The sequence below is a fragment of the Erpetoichthys calabaricus genome, chromosome 3 (assembly GCF_900747795.2).
Source record: "Erpetoichthys calabaricus chromosome 3, fErpCal1.3, whole genome shotgun sequence".
Classification (NCBI taxonomy): domain Eukaryota; kingdom Metazoa; phylum Chordata; class Cladistia; order Polypteriformes; family Polypteridae; genus Erpetoichthys; species Erpetoichthys calabaricus.
Genome location: NC_041396.2, coordinates 303,783,123 through 303,809,143, shown reverse-complemented (window position 1 = coordinate 303,809,143; position 26,021 = coordinate 303,783,123). Strand labels below are relative to the sequence as shown.

General features: G+C 40.1%; 1 protein-coding gene across 1 annotated transcript in view; it reads left to right on the top strand.

Annotated features, from left to right (window-relative positions):
* LOC114649165 (sodium channel protein type 8 subunit alpha-like) overlaps positions 1 to 26,021 on the top strand; it is a 442,931-nt gene that overhangs the window by 357,539 nt on the left and 59,371 nt on the right. The window contains exon 21 of the mRNA XM_051925019.1: positions 14,215 to 14,337. Coding sequence (XP_051780979.1) covers positions 14,215 to 14,337 — 123 coding nt within the window. The remainder of the gene's footprint in view (positions 1 to 14,214; positions 14,338 to 26,021) is intronic.

Below are 26,021 nucleotides of genomic sequence, written 5' to 3'. Positions count from 1 at the left end.
GACATCACAGGGGCCAGAGCCGGCAAGGTCTCTTTCCATTGGCTCAGTCCCGGAAGTGACGTCAAGAGGACCAGGTGGGATCTCTCGTGAATGGTCTGCAGGCAAGGGAGAAAAAGAGTCAGTGCACTCTGCCACATCCCGGTATGTCTCGGAACTGCCCTTACTCAAGCCCTTTAGCTGCCTCCCATGCGCACGTGTGTGACAATATATATATATATTATATATACACAACTATTACATTCATGACATTCGTAGTCTGAATCACAATCTGATTGTTTGGGTGGTTACCTACCAGGTAACGCTTGTGCTTGGTCTGCAAGTCGGCAAACATCCGCCACGGTGCCCCCTTCAGTTGCGAGAAGCAGATCATAGAATGTTGCATAGTTTTACTGTCAGATAATGCAAAGAGTACGCAACACGTGTTTCGCCCTAATTCTGGGCACATCGGGCATACACAATCACTGCACCCCCCTCTCGGGGATCGAACCTCAGACATCAGCAGCGAAGCCTCTTTACATTGCGCCACGGCATGTGGTTCGTTTAGAATTAGGGCGAAACATGTGTCGCGTACTCTTTGCATTATTTGACAGTAAAACTATGCAACATTCTATGATCTGCTTCTCGCAACTGAAGAGGGCACCGTGACGGATGCTTGCCGACTTGCAGACCAAGCACAAGCATTACCTGGTAGGTAACCACCCATACAATCAGATTGTGATCTACATGCTGTCAAATAAATGAACCACACGCCATGGTGCAACGTAAAGAGGCTTCGCCGCTGACATCCGAGGTTCGATCCCCGAGAGGGGGTGCAGTGAGTGTGTACGCCTGATGAGCCCAGAATTAGGGCAAAACACATGTTGCGTACTGTTTACATTGTTTGACAGTAAAACTATGTAATAAACAACTATATATATATATATATATATATATATATATATATATATATATATAAATATTTATATAAATATATTGTAAGAAAAGGCACTATATTGCGCCCGACCCGACACAGATTCACCCGGAGGCACATATAAAAATAAATACATTTTTATTTTTCTTCCCCTGTGGGCGCATATCTTCCCCGTGACCCATAGGCAATACACAGTTCCAAGAATGGTACTAAGCCCCACTCCTCACCAAGCTTTGTCGGCCTCCCACCTGACTCTGGCTGCTGAGTGGTGGCCGCTGGCTCCTTTTATAGTTCACCCAGAAGTGCTCCAGGTGTTTGATCACCGAGTTCCGGCTGCACTTCTCGTTGTGATGCATTTGCTGCCCACATGGACTCAGGAGTCCCAAACACAGCATCCCCTGGTGGTGCCTGCGGGTCCCAACAGGGCTGCACCCAACACCAATTCCCAGGGAGCGCTGTGGGAAACTGAGGCACTGCTCCACCCCAGGAGAGCGGCCATCTAGCGTCCTGGGGGAGGTATTGCAGTGTCCAGGGCTGCTCCCCCAGAATATAGTGTGCAGGGGTGTCCCGGCTGGGCATGGACGCTGGCCGCCTGCCACAATATATGTATATTAAAATGTACTAAGCAGTTATATGGGGATAATGTATTTTTTTCTTTTTAACAATATTTTCATCTTGATTTTCATTCTACTTTTCTCGGTGTTGTAATTGTTTAATTAATCCATTAGTTATTAATTAGTGGCTCTGACTTTAGAGTAGTTGCAGCCTTTGATTATTCAGTATTGTTTGCCCGGGGGTCTGCTCTGCTCATTTTTAATTGTCATTAATAAGATACAGTGAAGGGGAAAAAACTGCAGAGAGAGGGCAAAATAGAATGAAATCAATAAAAGAGAGTTAAGCATTTAAATCGATAGCAAAAGCAGAAATATTTCTAAATGTCTTATAAATGTAAAAATCATGCTGCTGTGCTTTTCTGAATGTAGAATACAAGAAAAATAATACCAGCTAATTCAATGAGATCAGTGTTATCAGGTGTTGTCACTGATTAGGAATCTGGTTGGACACTGGTGGGGGGGCCACAGGACCGAGGTTGGGAAACACTGTCCTAAAGTGAATGACTTGCTCTAATATGTATAAATACAAATCAAAGGATTTACTTGCTGCTTTCATAGTAAAGGGAATATACATTAGCTCAGACTTGCTCAAAAATGCAACTCATACTTCCTAATGAATTGTCTGAGCCAGTCATTTGAGAGGCTTCTATATAGGAACACATGGATAATTGCAATAAATACTTTAAAACAGGGAAGGAATATTTATTCTCTGCCAATTGTGAAATTTTTAAAAAATTAGTGACCTTGTGTGAGTGTCAGCTAGTTTTATTCAGGACGTCTTCAGTTGTGGACGAAGGTTCGAGGCAAACAGCAGATATAGAGTAAAAAAGCAATTTCTTTATTCTTGGTGAGCAGAGAGAGACCACTACATCCCCTGTCAGCTTGTGTCACTGACAGTTACCAGCAATAGCCCCCTCTTGGCAGGGTCAACTTCATTTTTATAACAGAGACTTACATCTTACAGAGACCATTTGTCATGGGACAAGGTTACACAATTCTTTGGGGGAATTTAGTAATATTACAACACATTTGTTCAAAGCAACTGAAGAAGAAGTGAAAGAACCTATTACTGTTGATTAAACAAAAATCACAGACGTTTAGAAAATAAAAAAGATTAGCAGTTTTCCTGAGTACAGACTAAGAGTCAGCAGTTTGACAGAAATGTTGCAAATTTGTTCTTTCAGCTTTGCGTACACACTTAATTTGTATATGTAAGTCTTATTAATAAACAATTAATTTTTAGTTCATTAGTTTAAGTAAGTCATATTAATAATCAATTAATCCATAGCTTATTAATACAAACTAGTAATATACTTATATTGTTAAAATGATTATACTGGTAATGGTTTTGCTCTTTTAACAACCTTAATGCATTCATATGATTAACACAAAGAACTCTTATACTTGCAAATATATATACATATATATTTTCTTAGCATCAGCTGGTTTGCATAATAATATATTTTCCATCCACCCAAATGCACACAGATAGTAATCATCAAGGCATTTTTAGATTTGTTTATCTAAGTACAAAAATAGGTCAAAAGGTCCTCAGTCCAAGATTCTTTGTTCAACTATTATTCAAATTTTTTATTATTCCACACAGTCCAAAATTATAAACTAGTGTGAGACACGCTATGCGGAATCCAAACCTCTCCATTGGCTTCTCTTGCTCCTTTTTAATAGCGACTTTGTTAGCAAATAATTCTAAAGTGTAGATCTAGTATTATGTGCCAATCAATTAGAAACAAAAATGAACATTGTATATTCACACACAAGTCCATGTACAGTATATATAAGTGAGCACTGTCAGTTTGCGTGTGTGTGTGTTTGTGTGTATATGCTCTGTGTGAAGGTTGAGATGCTTTTTTGCCTTCAGAACTTGTGGTAGGTGAAATTATTCTGAGTATGTATCACTGAATTTGATTTTTATGTCAAAGCCTGTATTCTTAAAAGATGAACTTGTTTATTTTTGTGTCTGTTGGCATGTACTTGCACTGCTGTTTATGCTGACTTTTCTTTGCGTTACAAATGAAAGTTTCATGACTTTTGCCTTGCAGGAGAATTCTGAAGACCAAACATCACCGCACTTTCACATTGCCATTTGAGTTAAATGTTTTAGTGAGGATGATTGGGGCAGGCTGTGGCAGAAGGTGAACACCAATGAGCTCAAACACAATAATGAAGGTGCAATGTTTATAGCCCCCGAATACCTTAATACATTTGGCCAAGCGCTGTACTTTGCTATCCTGTGAATGGCACTGGGCTGCTTAGTAGCAGGTTATTTTTGCAAGCTTCAGATCAAATTGAGTTTTTACAGTAGTCGACTTGATGTTTTATTTGCATCTACATGTATTTTCTATCAGCTGCTTTTATTCAAAGTTTCTTGTAAATCCCTGTATACTGTATGTACAATTTGATGTAGAACAATGCAAGGACATCTTGAATGAAACAGAATGTGTTGCTGAATAGAACATGTCAGCAACATAGACATTGACATTGAATTAAACCCCGAATCCTGGAACTGTGATGGAGCAACTCTAACCACTGTGCGAAATAGTGCATCACAGTGCAAACAGTACCAATATCTATTATCCATCCATTTACTGAATGCACTTAATCTGATTTTTGGAGTTTGGGGTCCAACGCCAGTAGTAAAAAGACATGAGCGCATTCTGGAGGGAGCATCGTTCTGTTCCAGCAGGAGTGGAGAAGAGGGAACTATAGTGTGTCAAAGGTTAAATAGCGTAAAGGTGGAGTTTCATCCTAGTTTAGCAAAAGTCTCAAAAATAAAAAGCTTAACTAGTAGATTTAGCTGATCATGTCACAGTTGCTTTGAAGTCTTATGATGAAAAAGCTGTGATAACAGCAAGAAGGAGACTGAGTACCCCGTGCTGTAAAGCAATCCCACATAAATACTGCCACCTGCTAGACATACAGTATACTCGCGTATCCTCAACAAAACACACCTACATTTAATTTGAGCAGAGCCTGAAATGCTGGCACAAACTCTGAACAACACCCGACACTTGATTTGTGTTATGTATAAAACGTAATAGTAAAACTGGGCTGTACTCGGCGTGTAGGCCTTACTAGAGCCACATTTCTTCCACTTTCTGCGTCTCGTAAACCAAATCAGTACTTGTATTTATCAAGCGCCTCAAAGCAGGAAAACTAGCTCAAAATGTCAATGCATCACAAATTTGGACCTACTCTTAGGAGTAGAAGTAAAAGCCTTTTAAATTTGATCAGTTTTCCTAATTTAGGAAAATACCTCTAACTTCACCAGGATTAATGAGAGCTGTCGTTACTTGCTAAGAGCTGGCAGGAGAAGGCGTTCAGGTGGAGACCAACGGGCATATTCCAAGAAAGGCGGAATATTGTGGAAATGTTGGACAATGATAAACTTGTACAAAAATATTGATTTGACAGGGATGGAATAATACTCATAGTAAATCTTGTATGTTAGGTGACCGCTGCAGCTGCACAGAGAAGTCATGCACTGTCAGACAAAATGAAAGCGTTGGTAACAAGTCAAGTCAACTTGGGGAGCATGCACTGGTACAGTGTGTTGCCGCACCCACTACATGACGAAACAACTTGGCATCCCGGTTTGCAACCCCCCCAGGCAGACGCGCGGTCCAGTCCCACCCTCCGGAAATGACCCTCTATCTGCCGCAGCCAGGTGTTACGTGGGCGACCCCTTGGGTTGGTCCAGCCACTCGAGTCCCCAACAATGAGGATCTTATGAGCTGGATCACCCTCGGGGAAACGCACCACATGGCTGTAGTGCCATAACTGACGCTCCCTCACAATACAGGCCATGTGCCTCATTCGCGACTCCATGAGAAACACAAAGTCAAACCAACGGGACACAAGGATTTTTCTGAGAGACACAGTACCAAAGGAGTCCAGTCTTCATCTCAGGTCACTGGGTAGCGTCCATGTCTCACAATCATATAGCAAGACAGGAAGCACCAGGACTCTAAAGACTGGACCTTCATCCTTTTGCATAGATACCGGGAGCGCCACATACCCCTTTCCAGTGACCTCATGACCCCCCCCCCCCATGCTGACTTCATAGGAAGAGTCACCAGAGACATGAATGTCACTGCTGAGGTAAGTAAACGTCTCGATGAGGTCGACACTCTCTCCACAGACAGACACACTGCTGACAGCCGTGCCCAAGAGGTCATTAAAGGCCTGGCTGTTGGTTTTTATCAGGACTCTCGCAAGCCCAGACCTCAGACTCCTCACTCAGTCTCTCGAGCTCCCCGATCAGAGCCTTCATTGACTTTGTGAAGATCACAGCATCATCATGAACCGTGAACCTTTCTTCACCAACAGATGCCCCACAGCCACTGGACCCCACGACCTTGCCCAACACCCAGTCCATACAAGCATTGAACAGAGTAGGTGTTGGTAGAATTGTGGGTAAAATGTAGCTGTGCAATAGAGATGATCCATGTATGTCATAACACATGAGCTAATACGCATATTTCTCCATTTCCTGACCACTCCAAAGCAAGTTGCATTCATTCAGACCAACATGCATATAAAGATGTGCATAAGCATACTTTGTAGCAGACTAAAACCCAGCTAAGATTCACACCATCGATAGGACGGGGATTTATTTATTTTTTCAGTGAGAATCCCAGGAACGCACCCAGCCTTGGCCCGACTCGCACACACTCCCTCACAGAGACAAAAAAGCAGCCGGTAATAAAGCAGAAATTAAATACTGTATTAAACAATAATAAACGAAATATAAATATACAAACAATAACCACAAATTCAACAATAACAAACCACTAAAAAAATCCACACATGGTGTAGTCCATGAAAAACGGCAACTGATGAAATGAAATGATGGAGATAGATAGCCCAGAGATCAGCTCGCTGTATGTGAATGGAAAGGTCAGTCCTACCGGTATTTCCTGAAGATGACGAATGATGGGATCAGGAGCGCTCCTTTCTTCGAAGATCGACACAGAATCCAAATCAGTCTTCACGCAGCAGGCAGACACAGGAGATAATCCAGGACAAAACAAGAATCCACAAATCAGACAGGCAACTCCAGACACGAAACAACAAAAGACTTCCTTTTTCTCTGTAGAACTGGCCTCCTTTTAAATCTTGTGTTGGCCTCCTTGTCCCCAGCAGCCCCTGCACCCTCAGCAGATGACCAATCAGAGTCACTGCAGGTTTCATTCCCCAGTAGCACCGCTACATGTGAATCACAAGCTATGTTACAGTATCAATACACGGGTGGTCATGGAAGCAAACTGTATTGTAAAGCTGGCGTATTGTCTCAAACAAGTGCAGTGCGTGATTGACGGTGAGATGTCACACAGAAACGCTGAGTTCGGCATACCGTAAGCCCCTGGAACATTCACATTATACTTTACAGGCCTGGAAAGGTTCTACAAGGCAGCCGCAGACTGCCTGTGTTCTGACAATTTGTGTTGCCTTATCAAAGTATGCTACCGTAGTGAATATTTACCCATTTAAAATTTAAAATGTCGATTTTTATGGCATTACTCACCATGAGCCAACGGTTTTTTTTTTCCAAAAGTTGCACAAATCGATGGGTACAGTGACGTATGATGAGGTGAAATGTGCGCAGAACAGCTTTGTTGCACATTTCGATAGGTTGCATGGTTTGATAGAACCCTGCAGCTTTAGATAAGCAGAGCTTTGCAGAAGATAAGGAGGCATCACAGAGCGAGGCATGGCAGGCACACCACAGTACACTGGAGGAATGAACGGGGCTCGTAGCCATGGCTAGTTTCCATATACAGCAACTGTTGCTTTACGATGGGCTTCTCGTGGCCATTACAGAGAGAATGTGATTCTTCAGACAGAACGCATGTGGAGCAGTCATCGTTAAATGAAACAGTAACGGAGTTTACTGTCATTCAGTGTGTGTCTCAGTCTTTCCATCTCGGTGCTCATTACAATATTATTGAACCTGCCTTTCCTAAGGTTTCTTCCATTTTTTCCCCTACAAGGGATTTTTTGGGAGTTTCTTCTTGTCTTCTTAGAGAGTCGAGGCTGGGGGGCTGTCAGGAGGCAGGGCCTGTTAAAGCCCATTGCAGCACTTCTTGTGTGATTTTGGGCTATACAAAAAATAAATTGTATTGTAATATTATTCGTAATGCTATTATGATCAAGTGACAACAATTACGTGCTGCTTAGTGATAATTGTTTTCCTTCTTCTCCTTTAATTATCATTATTATCTTTGTAGGGAAGCCGTAGCATTTGTATCAGAAAATTACAAAGCGTCACTATGATTTCCAGGGAGTCTCCAAAACGTCATAATGACTATCAGTTTTCGGCTCAGGCTGCTGTAAAATCATGACGTCATCCATATTACTAAACGAGAATGGTAAACCGGATGGACGCAGGGACATGGGCCGTGGACGCAAAAGACGTAGTGTGCAGGTGCCACACAAAGCCCCCCCCCCCATAGTGAAACGGGAGAGACTACGCACGTGCGCCACACAAAGCCCCAACGCACCAGAGCAAAACGGGAGAAACTACGAACCGTCAGAGTAGGAAACGAAGTAAAACTTCATAAAGGGATTAAACAACGGGGACGAACACATGAAGAGCGGGTTACAGATGATGAAAACTGGAATGCGACAGCTACAAACAAACCTGGGCACTAAACACATGCAGACCAAGATACAGAATATAAAAGCAGAAACAACGACAGTTAAACGTCCACAACACACAGCGGAGGCGGACCCTGAAGGTTCAGGCGCCTACATCGGCCGTCAGAACGCGCAGTTAAGTACAAAAGGCAAAGGCGCCTGCACAGCATGGTAAGAACCGACATAATACGGAAGGCGCAGGCGTCGCCGCCATATTGTGAGTGGCACTAATGCGTAGATCTAACGAACGTGGACTCCTACAACGCGCGTCTCAAACTGCATAAGCAAAGCAGGCACGGGTTCAACACGACACACCTCGAGTGACCGAGATACAAACACGCGACTGCCTGGATATAATTAATGAACGCAAGTGCCTACAACGTGCGTCTGAAATGATGCAAACCAGGCAGAGACTCCTCCAAAAAGAAAGAGCTCGACTACACGATATACGAAGTGAAAAAAATAAAATCGCCACGGACCAGGTGTCATTATAACAAAACCAGAATAAAGCGAGGTCTCAAATGAAAGACAGAGTGGAAAGCAAAGTAAAACATCATAAATGGTATGGACGGGACTCCGTATTACCAGTGGAGAGCCCCAGAGTGACACGGGCGAGCGCTCCGTAGTAAACGTGCGTCATCCTCACACCTGGCTGCCCAGCGGACACGGGTTCAAAACGCCGGGGGTAGGCGAGCTAAGCGAGCAGGGGGCAAAGCCCCCTTGTTCATTCTCAAGCACAAACTCTTACTCCTAGCTGCTAGTAAATGCAGGACGCTTCGTAAATATGTCTCATGTCCTACACTACGGCAGGACAAATTCTCATCCTAATCTGGCTGTTGGTGTAATTCCTAGGAGTAACTCTGAGACGCTTGATAAATATGGCTCAGATTTGGTTGCTATGCCCAAAGGGTAAACGCTCATGGAAAACACAATGTTCCTCATTCAGCAATTGACTTGACACATTTTAGTCTGTCTTCATAGATCATTTGAAATCAAGTTCCCATTAGAGGACCTTAACAAGGAATTCATCGTATAACATCTATTCATCTATTTGGGTAACATGTGGGCTCCTGTACATATTTTTCTTGGCAAATTTGAGGAGGGACAGGAGCCTTGTTTGTAGAAATGGCATCAACAAATTTTTCATTTCATGGAGAATGGAGACAACAAAATTCCTGATACAGTAGGCCTCTGTGGAGACCAATGCTAAACAATGTCAAAAATAAATCAACAGTAAATTGACTGGCGAGCTTTGTTGGGCTGAATGGCCTGTTCTCGTCTAGAGTGTTCTAATGGTGTCACATAATTCATGTATCAGATATCCAGTCTTATGCTCACAATGTTCCAAACATGTATTTTGGCTAAAATATTGTAAATAAACAACTTCTGGAAAATCCTGCATTGAACAGTAGAGGGGTATGTTCAAATGAGAGCAAGCTTTGGAACTGAAGACCTACCTCCCTCTCATTCTCTGATCAGGAGTCCTGCTCCATGACAGTGCATTCATTGGCTACCATGGCACTTCACATCATGTCAGCATTGCAGAGCATGGTCTGAGAGAGGTGAACAATTAGGAAAGAAAGAGAGTGAAAGCATTATGAGGTGGAAAGTAGGCCTTGTATTGGAGCATATCTGTGGCGCTTCAACAAGCAGTAGGTCAATCCAGTGGTGCAGCCATTGGAAAAACTCAGAAATACTGTTTTATGGGTTAATGACCAGCAAATGAAGCAAGAGGCCTGTCTCCAATTAAATAGCTCAATCCCATTTGAGTGCTCCCCAGAAGTTCATGAGAGAGCTGTGACAGACATGATTGAAATCACTGATTTCTGTCTATCCAGGAGAGTTACTCTCTGTTGGATGTACTCAGCATTAATATATGCAGTGCATCATCTATTGGAATCTATTTTGTAATGCATGTAGCAATAAAATGCATCACTGCAGTTTTAATTCCAACAGATGGCACATCTAAAATATTAGCACTGACTTTACAAATCCCATACCAAATCTTCTTATATAATACGCTACCGTGGCTGTCCAGGATTTTAAATCACCTGTGGCTCGCAAACCGTTTCACCGAATGACCTGAAATTTGGTACACATGTACTACGTGACGTCTACTGTCTGCTTTCAGGCTGATGATTTTTATTACTCTTTTTATTTTTACTTTATTCTATTGTAGAATCAGCTCTCGGCAGCGGGCAGCAGGGCAGTTGTGCGGCGCATGCGTAAGGGCGTCGTTCTCATCCCTCCCACCTTCGCCGTCACTTTCTCTACCTCTTCATATCTTAAAACATTCTTGAGGCAGATAGCTAGACGGCATCTATCGCTACCACCTTCGTTGTCACTTCCTCTTCATATCTTAAAACATTCTTGAAGAAGATAGCTAGACGGCATCATCGCTACCACCTTCGTTGTCACTTCCTCTTCATATCTTAAATCATTCTTGAGGCAGATTGAAGACTTAAGTGCCAGATTAAGTGAAAAATTAATAAAAACGTACTAAGTAATTGCAACACAAAACACTGACTTAATCAGTTTTAAGGCAAAAAGATGTTGACGAAAGAAGAGAAGAAGCAGGCCGCTAGGGTGGAGAAAAGAAGAGCTGCTCACGAGGCAGCAAGCGCATCAACCTCTGAGCAAACAAATGCTAAACGTACAGAGAAAGAGGATGAAAAAGATAGATAGATAGATAGATAGATAGATAGATAGATAGATAGATAGATAGATAGATAGATAGATAGATAGATAGATAGATAGATAGATAGATAGATAGATAGATAGATAGATAGATAGATAGATAGATATTTTATTAAATTCCCATACTCCAGCAGCAGCATACTGATAATAACAATATTAAATTAAAGATTGATAATAATGCAGGTATAACAGACAGTAACTTTGTATAATGTTAACGTTTACCCAAAGAGTGGAATTTAAGAGTCGCATAGTGTGGGTGAGCAGCGATCTCCTCAGTCTGTCAGTGGAGCAGGACGGTGACAGCAGTCTGTCGCTGAAGCTGCTCCTCTGTCTGGAGATGATCCTGTTCAGTGGATGCAGTGGATTCTCCATGATTGACAGGAGTCTGCTCAGCGCCCGTCGCTCTGCCACAGATGTCAGACTGTCCAGCTCCGTGCCTACAATAAAGCCTGCCTTCTTCACCAGTCAAGTGTATTCACTGCACATTATCGTGCAGTACGCTGTTACTGGTAGCATATAATAGACACAGCAAACAAATGGAAGCACAGATGCACAGACATGCACACAGACACTTGCCCTTTTATTAAGGTTATTTTACCAAAAGTACATGTGTTTGGGATGCTGTAGGGTCATTGGACTGCAGTCAGAAAGCATCGCTTTAAGCAGAGAGTTGTGGGAATCTGCAACACGCTACCAAGCCATATTGTTGAAGCAGAAACCCTGACAACCTTTAAGCTGGATGAGATATTAGGACAGCTTAGCTATTGGGTTAAAAATGCAGCTTAATGGACTGAATGGCCTTCTCTCATTTGTCAAGTTTCTTATGTGAGCATACAACCAGATATCTGACCTATGGATTAAGTGACACAAGTAAACGGAATATTTCTCACCGACATTTAGATAATGTTTGCTGTTTGTTCAGCACTTGTCTCCATTGAACGTTGTTATCTCCGTCCTTCATAAAAACATGAGATTAAGATTTTTTTTCCTCTTTTTCTTAATTACCAACAACATTGGGGGTAAGTAAGATAAAAAAAAAACATTCTGGGCAGGGTATTCGTTTAATTTGAATATGTTTTACCAAAGCAGCCTTGAAAGAAAAGCACATTGTTTGAGCCCACTTTGAAACTGAGCTTGCAGAGAGCAAATTACTTCCTGAGATCTATGATGGCCTTTGTTTTTTGTGAGGTGTGAATAAAAATTCAGTCTGTTTCGTGGACAAAGATCACCTTCATGTGTTGTGTGTTTTAATGGTTTTTGTTGGTGAAAGTCAGACATTTCTAACAGACAAAGCATTTAAAACTTACATGCTGCACTAACAGCTGCTTGATGGATGTATTTTAAAGTCTGCACTTCTCTAATGTTTTAATAACCTCTACAAGTGGATTTATTGAGGAGCCCATACTTGACCACCTTGTCAGATCTGGTTAGGCATCATTTTTGGACAAAAATAACTACAGTAAAAATACACAAAGAGAAAAATGTATTTACAGGGTCGTGTATGTGAAAACTATCATTTGATACAGTATACTGAGAGGTGCCTACGAACAAATCAAAGGTCCAAGAAAAATGCATTACAGTTACAAACGGAATGAGAGTGTGCCAATCCTTGTTTGTGCCATGCTAGTGTGGCAGCTTGGCAAGAGGAGCATTCTTTTAGCGAAAGTACATTTACAAAACATGTCCTCCAGTCACCAGCTAAGGCAGCTCAATCTCCTCCACCTTGTTCAGAAAAGAATTTGCAATAGCTTTATTCAGAAGTTAAGGATTTTCAAAGGGATCAACAAAGTGATTTCAACAGCTTTTTTCATGTATCTGTGAAAAATTAAAGTAAGTTTGTTCAAGTGATTATTTGTAGTCAGGCATCCATCACGCAGACCAGTTTGTATTTCTAAAGGCAGGCACTTGTACATAGTAAATTGTAGGAGAGAGTTACAACAGAAAACAAATCATTTTAGAAGAAGAAGAATAGCAGCACAAGCAAGAAACACATTTGAGAAATGCTGTGGCAGAAGCTGAAAGCAACCACTTGACCTATCAATAAGCACACTGAATTCCCCTGATCTTACTGTCACTACTTGGCTTTGCTATTCAGTCCCACTTTGATGAGCTGTAGTTGTCTGAGGCACCCTGGAGTTCCAAGTAGGTGGAATTTGCTTCATTGGGTGCTAATAGAGTCAGGATGCAGACCTCCGGAGCTCCTCCTAGTTAAAATATGGTTACGATTTGGGTTGTGGTGGGTTATCTGACCTAAATGATGACGCCAGTCTATTAAGTCAACTCCAGGTACTTGGAGCTCCAGGCTGTAGAAATACCAGGCACCTCTCAGACTCTCATCCACCTTGTGAAGAGCTTATCAAATGAGCATCCCCAAAGTGTACACTACTGTCCACTGTGCAGGTTGTTGCTTTTACCAACCCCTCTTACACTAATTTATTTGTTTGAGATAAAACGCATAGGAAATGCAATCGATTCAGTTAGAGGTTTGAGAGTCTGACTGTTTATACTGTTGTTATTAATAATATACTAACTGGAGGAATCACTTGTAAGTTAGAAAATCCAACTTACTTGACAGCACACGTGTCTTCACTGTACATTTTAAATGTTAATGTACCCTAACAAGCATGATGCTGCACTGTGGTGGTCCACCGTGTTTCCAGTGTAAGTCAATTACTAGCTCCTTTTCTGACTGTGCATCCTCTCCCAAAAGTGATGAAACATGTTAGAAACAACTTGTACATATTTACCTGTATTCTTTCTCATAGGTTCCTTTTATTTGTCTGTCTTAAATTTAATGGGATTTTATTCTTCAACCATGCTGGGGGACTACGAGGCAGTATTAAAAGGGCCAGGGTAAGGTTTTTGCAGTCCTTATGGACATCTCCTTCAACAGGTTCCCCCTTTTGAGTCCTCTGTGTGTTTCTTTGCCTACTCTTCACTATTTTCCCTTTTGTTTGAATCTTATGCCTCTCTTCCTTTATATCTCTTTTTCTCAACCACATATTTCCTTCTAGGTTCGTCAAGTAGGCAGCTGACCTCATGCCATCGCCAAAATTCCTGGGGCATCAATATATATATCACTATATATGTTTGTGTGTATTTATATATATATTTATATATGTATATATATATATATGTATATAAATATATATGCATAAATATTTTATATATAAATATACAAAATAAAAAATAATATATATATATTATAAATATTTAATATATATATATATATATATATAAAAGAATTAATATCTGTCGAGTTTCTATCCGTCAGTGCTAGGGGCCTTTTTTTTTCTAACAGTCTGGAACCTCTTCTGCTCTTTTGTTTCTGTGTAGGTCTCTATAGTCAGCCTTATAGCTAATGCCCTGGGCTACTCGGATCTAGGTCCTATTAAGTCACTTAGGACTCTAAGAGCTTTGAGACCCCTAAGAGCCTTGTCACGTTTTGAAGGGATGAGGGTAAGATCAAACGCTAAGCAGCTGATCCTTCTGCATGCCGATGGAACAGTTTAAGCATGCTAGAACTGATCAAAATTCGGGGGAGTTTAACAAAACAAAAGCAAAAAAAGAATAAAGCACACACCAAACATGCAAAAAAAAAAAAAAAAAAAAGAAAAGAAAACGTCATGATGCAGCTGCTGAACAAATAGTCCCCTCACCCTATTTTACGTCCCATCTTTTACTTTTCTCATTTTTGAATTTTTTTTTTTTTAAATGCATAACTTCTCAAAAGAAAGGAAGCAAACACCCAACCTAATAGACATACCTGTAAAGCTGCCTCATCACATTTAAGAGCTTTTCAATTTTGTGCCCCCCTCTAAAACTGTTATTATTTTATTTATTTTTTAAAGCTATAGCTATATAACCCAGAACACAGACCTCATGCCATGTTGTAGAATATAAAACATTATTTGGCTGTTCTCATTTAGCCTGGCTTTTACCTCTACGCATTTGAGAGGATCCCTAACCAACACCCTTTTCCTCCCTATTCACCCTTCCTTGCTTTTTGTATGGAGAACAACCGGCTGCAAAGATATGCACTGAAGTAGAAAAGAAAGACAAAAAAACGTATAGCAGAGGAAGTCGGTCGCACACCTTATATTGTGCGTCATTTCTGCCACATTATTAACCTTTGAAGGACTTTAGTATTTCTATTCATTGTTTTGATTGGGGCGGTGGGGGGCTTTGCCATTACTTAAAAGTATAAGCAGATCAGCTACCTGTAGATTTGCACAATTTTCCTTCAAAGGTCATTGCTAAGTGAGCCTGAATGAAACCGAGACTAGAGTTTATTATAGGGAGCAATCCTTGTGTCTGGTTGTTCTGCACTAAAACTGCTAGTCATGTCTCACAGTTGAAGCTTTTTTTGTTTCACTTTTTATTGCCATGATGTATGATACTATCATAGTCAGTTTTCCATCTGAAATAAAAAATGAACTGAAATAGCAGGTCTATTGGATTACAGAAGCACCTCCAGACAATGCTGTACAAAATCCAGCAACATTAGCCGTTTACAAATATTAGGCTGTGGACAACCCTCCAAGTCTGCTCCTACATTTTTTATTGACATGTGTTTATCATTCTAGAGAGGACTGTTTTGTAAATGTCATATGTTGTCATGTGTAACCTCTACAGTACAGAGTTGAAGACAGGAGGAGAGCACTTGCATACATGTTGACAGGCCTAGATCACATGGGAAGGTAACTGTGATTGAAATGTTTCAAGCACTGTAGAACTAAACAGCTTCTCCATCTTTAGCCTGTCTGTGCAGCTGTCAGGTGGGCCTCCTACTGCTCTCTCACCTCTCCTCCACATATTTTTTCTCCAGCTCTCCAATGCGATGTTATCTCTTGCCGCCCTATTCTGAGCTCCTTGCTGGATCTGCCTACTGACAAGAGGTTACATGGTAACAGAGCACTTAAAAATCAGAGGAGAGTGGGGTGGAATCCTGACAACATATCACCATGCATCTAAAAAACTTCTGATTCACAAAAAAATTCAGGGGTGTGTACTCAAAACATTGGTATCTGTTATTGTTTTTTTTATTATTATTATTTTTATTATAATTGGCCAAAAACAGCAAGGACAGCTTGACCTAAAGAGATAGAACTTTGAAGGTGCTACACTTTCTTCACGGTATTTTACAAAGTTACAAATGGTTAATCAGTGTTAACAATGTACAGGCACAAACCTTTTAGTTCAAATCATTTAATGTAAGGCTAATAGTTTGTATATTTTAGTTGTCATTTTTAGAATTTGATCCAATGTGTCACTACCTTCTCCTCAAACTTCAGTGCAGTAGACACTCGGGGTCTTGTTCAGAAAGCGGACGCCACTTGAGACGGCCTTCCCCTCGCCCAAACACTAACCTTACGGTCAATAAAATAGGTCCCTGATGTTAAGTCACTATTTTAGGGCTAAAATGATAGCAGAAATGTGAAACCTACACATTAATTAATTAATAATCTTAATTATTGTGAAACAACCAAATGGCGTCCGTGTGAAACAACCAAGTGACGTCCATTTTCTGAACAAGAGCCGACACTCATTCATCAGCACTTTATATTCGGTATGACGCCAGCTTAAATATTGTTGCACTCACTTTTTTGGATTTCAAGGCAGATACATTAATGTAGTCTGATTTAACCATTTATTTCCCAGGAGTGGACAACCCTGATCCTTGAGGGCTACAGTGGCTATAGGTTTTCATTCTGTTTTCTGTCTAGTAATCGGTTTTTGCTGCTAATTGCTTAATTCTAATTGACTTGTTGTTAAAGGCTTCAACCCCTTAATTGCTTTTGTTTTTCTTGATTAGCAGTCAAACCATAATGAAGGTACAAAACAAGCTCCCACATGATACACATACGATATTCGAATATTTGAATTAAATAATGGGTTTAATTAACAGCAAGAACAGGTTTCTAATTAAGAAACCAGGGAAAGTGAAACTGCTCAGAGTTTGTTGCCCCGACTTCGTTGATCATCTGGTGGCTCGCATCACATCTCATTTTTGTTTGGCTGTCATTTAAAGAAAAAAGTCTTAAGGAACAGAAGTTGGTTAACAGCAAATATTGGTCACTGATTAAGAGAGTGGCAGAAAGGAAAACCTGAAGCCATTGCGGCCCTCCAGGATCGGAGTTGGCCACCTCTGCGTTAGACCATTTATTTTTAATTTTGGCCCATGTTACAAGCTAACAAATCCTTATCCCACTGGCACTGTTTGCTTGACTGGTGGTAGGAGCTGAATACTAAAACAATGACTTGTCAAAATTCGAAATAAAAATATCGGTAATTATATTTTGACTGGTCTCATGGGACAGACATGATTCTCAAACGAAATCACATGTCTGGGGATAACTCGCTAAACAGTTTGTAGTGAATAGTACTGACGAATAGGGTGTGCCCACAGGGTTTCTTCCTAAAATTTAATTTTCTCTTCTCCGAGCACCTTAAGCATTCTTGACTGCCATTGTGTACAATCACTATGGAAATACAGGGAAAGAGAAGAAGAAACTGAACAAAAGATGTGACTCTGAGAGAAAACAGAAAGTTAAAACTGCTGTTATCAATTCATGAGCTCATTTATACATCCTGCTGCCATTTTGAATGTTGCATCATTACAATGTGTAACAGCAGCAAATAGCGTTTGGACAAACATTTTGGTCATATATATATATATACTGTATATAATATGTTAACACGCTGCGACCATTTCAGGTGTAACATGTTTGCATTTCCAGACAGTAATTTTAACTGCCAGTAGTTATTCGTTTAGACAGGCAGCGAGACGCTGGGTGCTGTGCAGCCTTGTCTGTGGTCCTGCTGGAGTTATCGTTGTGTCGTTAGGCGTATTTACTGTTTCCAGTATAATGAAATCACCTGTGGCTCTTCTTTATCAACTCCCTTAACAGCATTAAGGTTTTTCCTCTGCCACAGGATAAGTTCATTCTTAAGACATGTGAAGTGTTCTCTGCACACGCGGCACACATTTATATGTCTAACAGAAATCTTGTAGGAGACTTGTCAGCTGTAGAAATGTGTCTGTCGTGACCACGGGCTTGCTGTCTGTCAGCCCATGTTAACAAGCGCACCTTTAGGCTTGGCGGCTGCTTAAATCCCCACCCCTACTTTGAGCTCTGCCTTCATGGGGCACTGGATTGGCTCAGAAACATCAAACTAAGTGAACCTTCAAATTGTTTTTACCCACTTTTAAAAAAATTCCCTCACGGTTGTCTCCAGACATCTATGTAATAATAGTTTGGCTATAGAAATGGAGGAATATTTCCCATTATCTTCTATTGATGTTTTAACTCAAGATATCTATAATTATATTTCTGCTTGTCAAAATCTGAATTTCAGACATCTTTAAACTGTTTTAATTTATTATATTAAAATAATAATTACATATTTGCAGTTCAGGGTGTAAATGCAATACAATACAATACACTAGTAATCCTCAATACAATATAATAGTGCAATAGAAACATTGCTGCCTCGCAGTAAGGATACTTGGGTTCGCTTCCCGGGTGTGTGGAGTTTGCATGTTCTCCCCGTGTCCACGTGGGTTTCCTCCCACAGTCCAAAGACATGCAGGTTAGGTGCATTGGTGATCCTAAATTGTCCCTAGTGTGTGTGTGGGTGTGTGTGGCACCCTGCCCTGGGATTTGTTCCTGCCTTGTGCCCTGTGCTGGCTGGGATTGGCTCCAGCAGACACCGCGTGACCCTGTAGTTAGGATATAGCGGGTTGGATAATGGATGGATGGATGAAATACTTCTGTCAATTGTTTCTTTCTTTACTTATTTCAGTGACTCCTGTGCAGCATGAAATGCACAATGAAATGAAAACTGTCAGAATCACTCATCAGAGCTGAGTGGGCGGGCTTTAGCCAGTTCTGTGTTCTGATTGGTGAATCATCCACAGAGTGGGCGTATGCACTGACTTGACTTGACTTATTAACCCCGTGTCTCACACACACACTTAACGTTTCCTCCCACAGTCCGAAGACATGCAGGTTAGGTGCATTGGCGATCCTAAATTGTTCCCAGTGCGTGCTTGGTGTGTGTGTGTGCCCTGCAGTGGGCTAGCGCCCTGCCTGGGGTTTGTTCCTGCCTTGCACCCTGTGTAGGCTGGGATTGGCTCCAGCAGACCCCCCTGATCCTGTGTTAGGATATAGCAGGTTGGACGATGACTGACTGACTGACTCTTTGGTTAAATATCCTTATTCAGAATTTCAGCTGGTGAAAATATACTTGTAGATGTCTAAAATGGAAATTAACATGAGACATTAAATGTTGAAACTGCTTGCAATAAGTTTTGATTTGTCAAAATAGTATTGCAGTCACTTTGAATTGAAGACTATAGAAGTCAATGGGAAAGGTCCTTGAATCCTATATACGGTATCACAAAGTAATGTTATAGATTCATTATAGTATATTATAGATTCTGTAGTTTATATTCTAAGTAGTCAACCTTGATTCGTTCCATTTTCTAAGCCTGCTAAATCCTGAGCAGGGTCACTTGGGGGGGGGCTGGATCCTATCCCACCAAACATAGGGAGGCATACGCACATGTACACATTGAATAATAGATATCTGAAATACTCATTTTAACTACTTAAAAATATTTATTGCAGATTTCATACTGATATTGTCAGATCAATACATTAGATATCTAAAATGTAATTTGAACTCATGAGAATATGAGTAGTCAAACAAAGGCATTAAATGTTAAAGCAGTTTACCTCCTAGGCTCACAGAGAAGGCAAAAACAGTTACAGAGCAAGCCTTCACAAAAAAAGCCAGTTGAATTTAACAGATGGAATTAATTGCAATAAAAAGTCAAGGTGATATTTATCAGACAAGACTGCAGATTCTTGTTATTCTTATTTGTAGCTTTCCTTGACAAACTATGGCCTGAACATGAAAAATCAGTCTTTCAGAGAGTCGAAACTAGTTTACAGTGCTGCCACCACACAGTAGTCTTCTTTATCAAACCTGCATAAGTGTCTAATTAAAATAAGAGGAACAGTGCATATATTATTAAATAAAAAAGAGAGTGCAGCAGGTGATGTGTTAAAATTCACTGCCAAGTACAAATAATAAGAACTGCAGTAGTCTCAGAATACAACTAAGTAGGCCCGGCATACCTGTACAAGCGGGACACAAGCCTCATGTCATGCATGTTTTTGATGTCCCTTCTACCCAATTAATCTACCTATTATAAAAGGATTATGGAAGAGGCCTGTGCTAATGGGGTCTTTGCAGAACTTCCATTAAAAGTTGCTAAAATGAAAAAACTGTAGTAGTCTATTAAACAGGGCGGCACGGTGGCGCAGTGGGTAGCACTGCTGCCTCGCAGTAAGGAGACCTGGGTTTGCTTCCCTGCGTGGAGTTCGCATGTTCTCCCCGTGTCTGTCCCTGGGTACTCCAGTTTCTTCTCACAGTCCAAAGACATGCAGGTTAGATGCATTGGTGATCCTGCCCAGGGTTTGTTTCCTGTCTTGCACCCTGTGTTGACTGGGATTGGCACCAGCAGACCCCCGTGACCCTGTAGTTAGGATATAGCGGATTGGATAATGGATGGATGGATGGATAGTCTATTACACAGTTACTACTGCCAAGTTATAGCTGACAGAAAAGTTTGTCACCTCGCACATCTAAGAAAAACATGCCATTATACTAAATCAAATCTGGATGATGAAATTTTAATTTTATTAGGTCTAATCATGGCTTTGCATGTTGCTGGTGAGCATACTATATAATTTATACCACAAATAAACCATATAATGTAAGGATTAGCAGGCTGGAAAAACATTCAGAAGACATGTGCATTAAAGTGAGATCCAAGTAAGAGGAGCTTAAAAAATCGAGCTACTGCACATTTCAAAACCAGCCGTCCTTTCCAATAACTTCCTCACACTAGACCCTCTAATTCCCGAAAAAGATAGTAATTAGAAACATCTCAAAGCAATTTGTTTTCTGTTCAGTAGTGTAAAATCATTGTAGTAATGTTTGCAATTCATTCAAATCCAGCTTTTCATCTATTCATTGTTAATATTATACATTCCACATCCCAGATGGGTTTTGCAACAACAGGTAGGAATACATGGTTGACTGGAGCAATTAGTTTATCATGTTAATCTAATTATATTACATTTTAGTCTCCAGTGATAAAACTGTTAATCCATTATACTGTATCACTTTTTACATTGTCATGGGATTTTTTTGGTATGAGTCACTTGTGCGGCGGGGAGCCATGTCATACATATTCTTGACGTCAGGCTTCTTGTGTTGTCTTCATCATTATGTCACTATACTAATTAAATGACACCCCTGCATGTACAGTATACCAGAGTTACTGACTCACCTATACAATACAAAAAACAGAACCAATTTGTAATACAGTATGCGTAGAATAACAAAAAATGATTATTAAGTTTGGCAATTACATATGAAAAAGTTTGGGAACCCCTCTTAATTCTTTGGATTTTTGTTTCTCATTGGCTGAACTTCTTTTTAATATCTGACATGCCTTATGGACACAGTAGTATTTCAGCAGTGACATTAAGTTTATTGGATTAACAAAAAATATGCAATATGCATCATAACAAAATTAGACAGGTGCATAAATGTGGGCCCCCCAACAGAGATATGACATCAATACTTAGTTGAGCCTCCTTTTGCTAATCTAACAGCCTCTAGACGCTGTCCTCCTATAGCCTTTGATGAGTGTCTGATTCTGGATGGAGGTATTGTTGACCATTCTTCATACAAAATCTCTCCAGTTCAGTTCAATTTGATGGACAGCCTGCTTCAAATCATCCCATAGATTTTCGATGATATTCAAGTCAGGGGACTGTGATGGCCATTCCAGAACATTGTACTTCTCCCTCTGCATGAATGCCTTTGTGGATTTCCAACTGTGTTTTGGATCATTGTCTTGTTGGAATATCCAACCCCTGTGTAACTTCAACTTTGTGACTGATGCTTGAACATTATCCTGAAGAATTTGTTGATATTGCGTTGAATTCCTCCGACCCTTGACTTTAACAAGGGCCCCAGTCCCTGAACTAGCCACACAGCCCCACAGCATGATGGAACCTCCACCAAATTTGACAGTAGGTAGCAGGTGTTTTTCTTAGAATGCGGTGTTCTTCTTCCGCCATGCAAAGCACTTTTTGTTCTGACCAAATAACTCCATTTTTGTCTCATCAGTCCAAAGCACTTTGTTCCAAAATGAATCTGGCTTGTCTAAATGAGCATTGGCATACAACAAGTAACTCTGTTTGTGGCGTGAGTGCAGAAAGGGCTTCTTTCTCATCACCCTGCCGTACAGATGTTTGAATTGTAGAACGATGTACAGATACACCATCTGCAGCAAGATGTTCTTGCAGGTCTTTGGAGGTGATCGGTGGGTTGTCTGTCACCATTCTCACAATCCTGCTCATATGTCGCTCCTGTATTGTTCTTGGCCTGCCAGACCTGCTGGTTTAACAGCAACTGTGCCTGTGGCCTTCCATTTCCTGATTCCATTCCTTACAGTTGAAACTGACAGTTTAAACCTCTGAGATGGCTTTTTGTAGCCTTCACCTAAACCAGGAGACTGAACAATCTTTGTTTTCAGATCTTTGGAGAGTTGCTTTGAGGATCCCATGCTGTCACTCTTCAGAGCAGAGTCAAAGGGATGGAAGCACAACTTGTAATTGACCACCTTAAATACCTTTGTATCTCATGATGGACACACCTGTCTATGAAGGGTTAGCGAGCTCATCAACCAAGTAATCAGCATTGAGCAGTGACAGACATTCAAATCAGCACAATGACAAGGGGACCCACATTTGTGCACAGCCAGTTTTTCACATTTGATTTCATTTCATACAACTAAATACTGCTTCACTAAAAATCTTTGTTCAGAAAACACCGCAGTACTCCTAGGAAATGAAAGACATACCACTGTTAATCTTGTTTGTTGAAAGGAGAGTCAATGCAGGCTGAGAGGGGTTCCCAAACTTTTTCATACGACTGTAACAGGATTTTTTTTTTTATTTTAAACTTAGAATTTCAGACTAAAATATCAAATGGACGAGTAGCAGATAACGGATGACGATCTCCTAAATTAATAGAATGTAAAGCACTAGAACAGTTGCGAGTTTTAGGATTTATTGTTCATCTGCACAGCTGTTATCTAGACTCAGGGGTCCAAAAAGACAAGGCTCGTTTTGATTAGCTGCTGCTTTCCCATAATCTGTGTTTTCTTTGAAGGCAGATGGTTTAAGTATCATCTAACCACACTTATCTGTGGAGTGATCTTCAGGAGAGGACTGTACAGTCCAGCCCAGGACAGCTTTGAGATTTAGGGTTCATTTCTCTTGTTTTCGTAGTGAAGATTTTTTTTTTTTACAGTTGAAGGATGCTTAGTTCATAACTCAAATGAACGTCAGCCGCCCGTTGTTCATACAGTGCCCACCCTACTGCTCTACACTTAAAATGTCTTTTCCTTTTACTCAACAATTCAGCCTGGATTTTCTTACCTGATGCATTTTAAATTCATTCTGTAAACTAAAAAGCATACTTAAGTCGGTCTTATTGTGAGCAAATCCTTGAACCGTTAACAAGTAATAAAACGAATCCATGAATTTGAAATGGAGTAACATGACGACATAAATCCAATTTTTGCACAATTTGTCAGGTAATCGTTGAATATGAGAAAAGAAACATTTTTACAGGTAGGCGTAAATGTATAGTTTGTCTCCAGTTGATCAGCTTCTTTTTATTACATTAAAAAAAAAAAACACAATTGGTTTTACAAAGATGTGGATAGTTCTGTGGAAAAATAAAGTAAGACAACAAAGCCACGTAACATGCATGTTTAATAGCAATGCTAAACATATGCACTCAAAAAGCCATTTTCCCTCTGAGGATTGACTTCAAAGACTGTAATTGAATGAAGGCAGTCTATGATGGATGTTTTTATTTAATTCTAAATCTACATTTATGCATCAATATCTTACAGATTATGCAACTGGGTAAAATTGTGCAAGAAATCTTTTCTCAGACTTTCTAGGAAAGCACCTTTTAGACAGAAAAAAATGGGAAGCGAAGAGGAGGGTATTGATTGTGGTGTTCATTCATATTTTTAAAGCTGACACCCTGCTGTCTTTTAAATAACAATTATATCAAATAGCTCAATCAATTAAGCTATTAAATGAGTGCAGAGGACTGAACGGCAGAAAACAGTATAGAAGACTTTTACACATTTCCATTCACCTATCCATCCATCTTTTGTATACCATGCCATGAGTCCTACTCATTTATTTGCAACAAATACATTTTTTATAGTGTATAATCATTTAAATTAATAATGGAAACCCATCCAGTATCCTCTTCAGATAAATAAACTATAGAAAAATCTCTCCAGCATTGATAAATAAAACAACAGTTGAAGACAGTAGGACATTCAGGCAAATGTACCCCTCCTTTACCTTTTTATCTAATGTCTCTAAAATATTGTCAAGTCATGAAGTGAAGTCTTCTTTCTGCTATATGCTGCTTTCAGCTGTAACACTAATTTATTCCACTGATCTATAGTTTTCTACGCAACTCTGATTATTAATTACACAAATTTAAAGCAAAATTATTAGTCACAGTTACCCATTGAGCTTTCATAAATTTCATCTACAATATGGAGCATTGCCTGTACTCTTCATAGTTTAAACCCTCATATATACTGTTTGCAAAATACCTTTTTTGCTCTATGCATCCCATTTTTAGGTATTATCATTATATGCCATTCTTATTTTGTCACTAAAAGTCTGGGGAGCTAGAGAGTCTGTCTGCATCAAGTGCAAGACAGAAAACCACACCTGATGGCATTTTACTGAACACACTCATACATATAACCACAACGTCATCTAGAATCACCAGTCCATTTAACATGCATGTCTTTTGAGATGCTGGAGTATTCAAAGTACGTCCATATGGACAAAGGAAAAGTGTGAAATCTCCACGCAGACACTGAGTTAGCTGGGTTTCAAGACTGGGTCACTGGAGCCAAAGGTTGGCATTGCCAAATATAGTGCCATCCTGCTGTGCTTCCATGTTGTATTCTATATCTTTTAAGTTTCAAAATACTGTGTAGGCATGACAATACTACTGCTGCTGCTACTACTACTAAATAAATCATTGTAGGTAGGATCAGTTTATCCCTGTCAGCAAGATAATTATCATAATATCTACAAAAATATTTCAGTTTTATTAGATTAAAGTATGGAACCTTAATATATTTGAAATCATTCTGTCATTAACTTAAGGGCAAGTGGTGAAAGCGTATATACTGTACATACTGTATCAACAGATCCATATCCAAAATAATTTTAACAATTAAAATGAATTGTGCATTTTGGAAGTGTTCAGTTCCTTTGATGTGTTCCCTGACTTGGAATATTCCTTTTCCTGAGAACACCAAACATCAACATAAATATATTTATATTATTATTAGCTTCTGTAAGCATGAAACATCAAATCACTAATGCTATAAGAAAACAGGAACCATAGTTGTAATCATCATCTTATTCTCAGATCCACGTATAGCCCAATTTAGGTTTATTTTGGGCCCAAGCCTCCTCCATCATCACTGGGCACAAGCCAGGAAACAGCCCTGGACAGGGCATCAGCCCACTACAGGGCCCACTCTCATGCATATAGATAGATAGATAGATAGATAGATAGATAGATAGATAGATAGATAGATAGATAGATAGATAGATAGATAGATAGATAGATAGATAGATAGATAGATAGATAGATAGATAGATAGATAGATGTGAAAGGCACTATATAATATAGATAGATAAATAGATACTTTATTAAATTCACATACTCCAGCAGCAGCATACTGATAATAACAATATTAAATTAAAGAGTGATAACAATGCAGGTATACAGACAGTAACTTTATATAATGTTAACGTTTACCCAAAGAGTGGATTTGAAGAGTCGCATAGTGTGGGTGAGCAGCGATCTCCTCAGTCTGTCAGTGGAGCAGGACGGTGACAGCAGTCTGTCGCTGAAGCTGCTCCTCTGTCTGGAGATGATCCTGTTCAGTGGATGCAGTGGATTCTCCATAATTGACAGGAGTCTGCTCA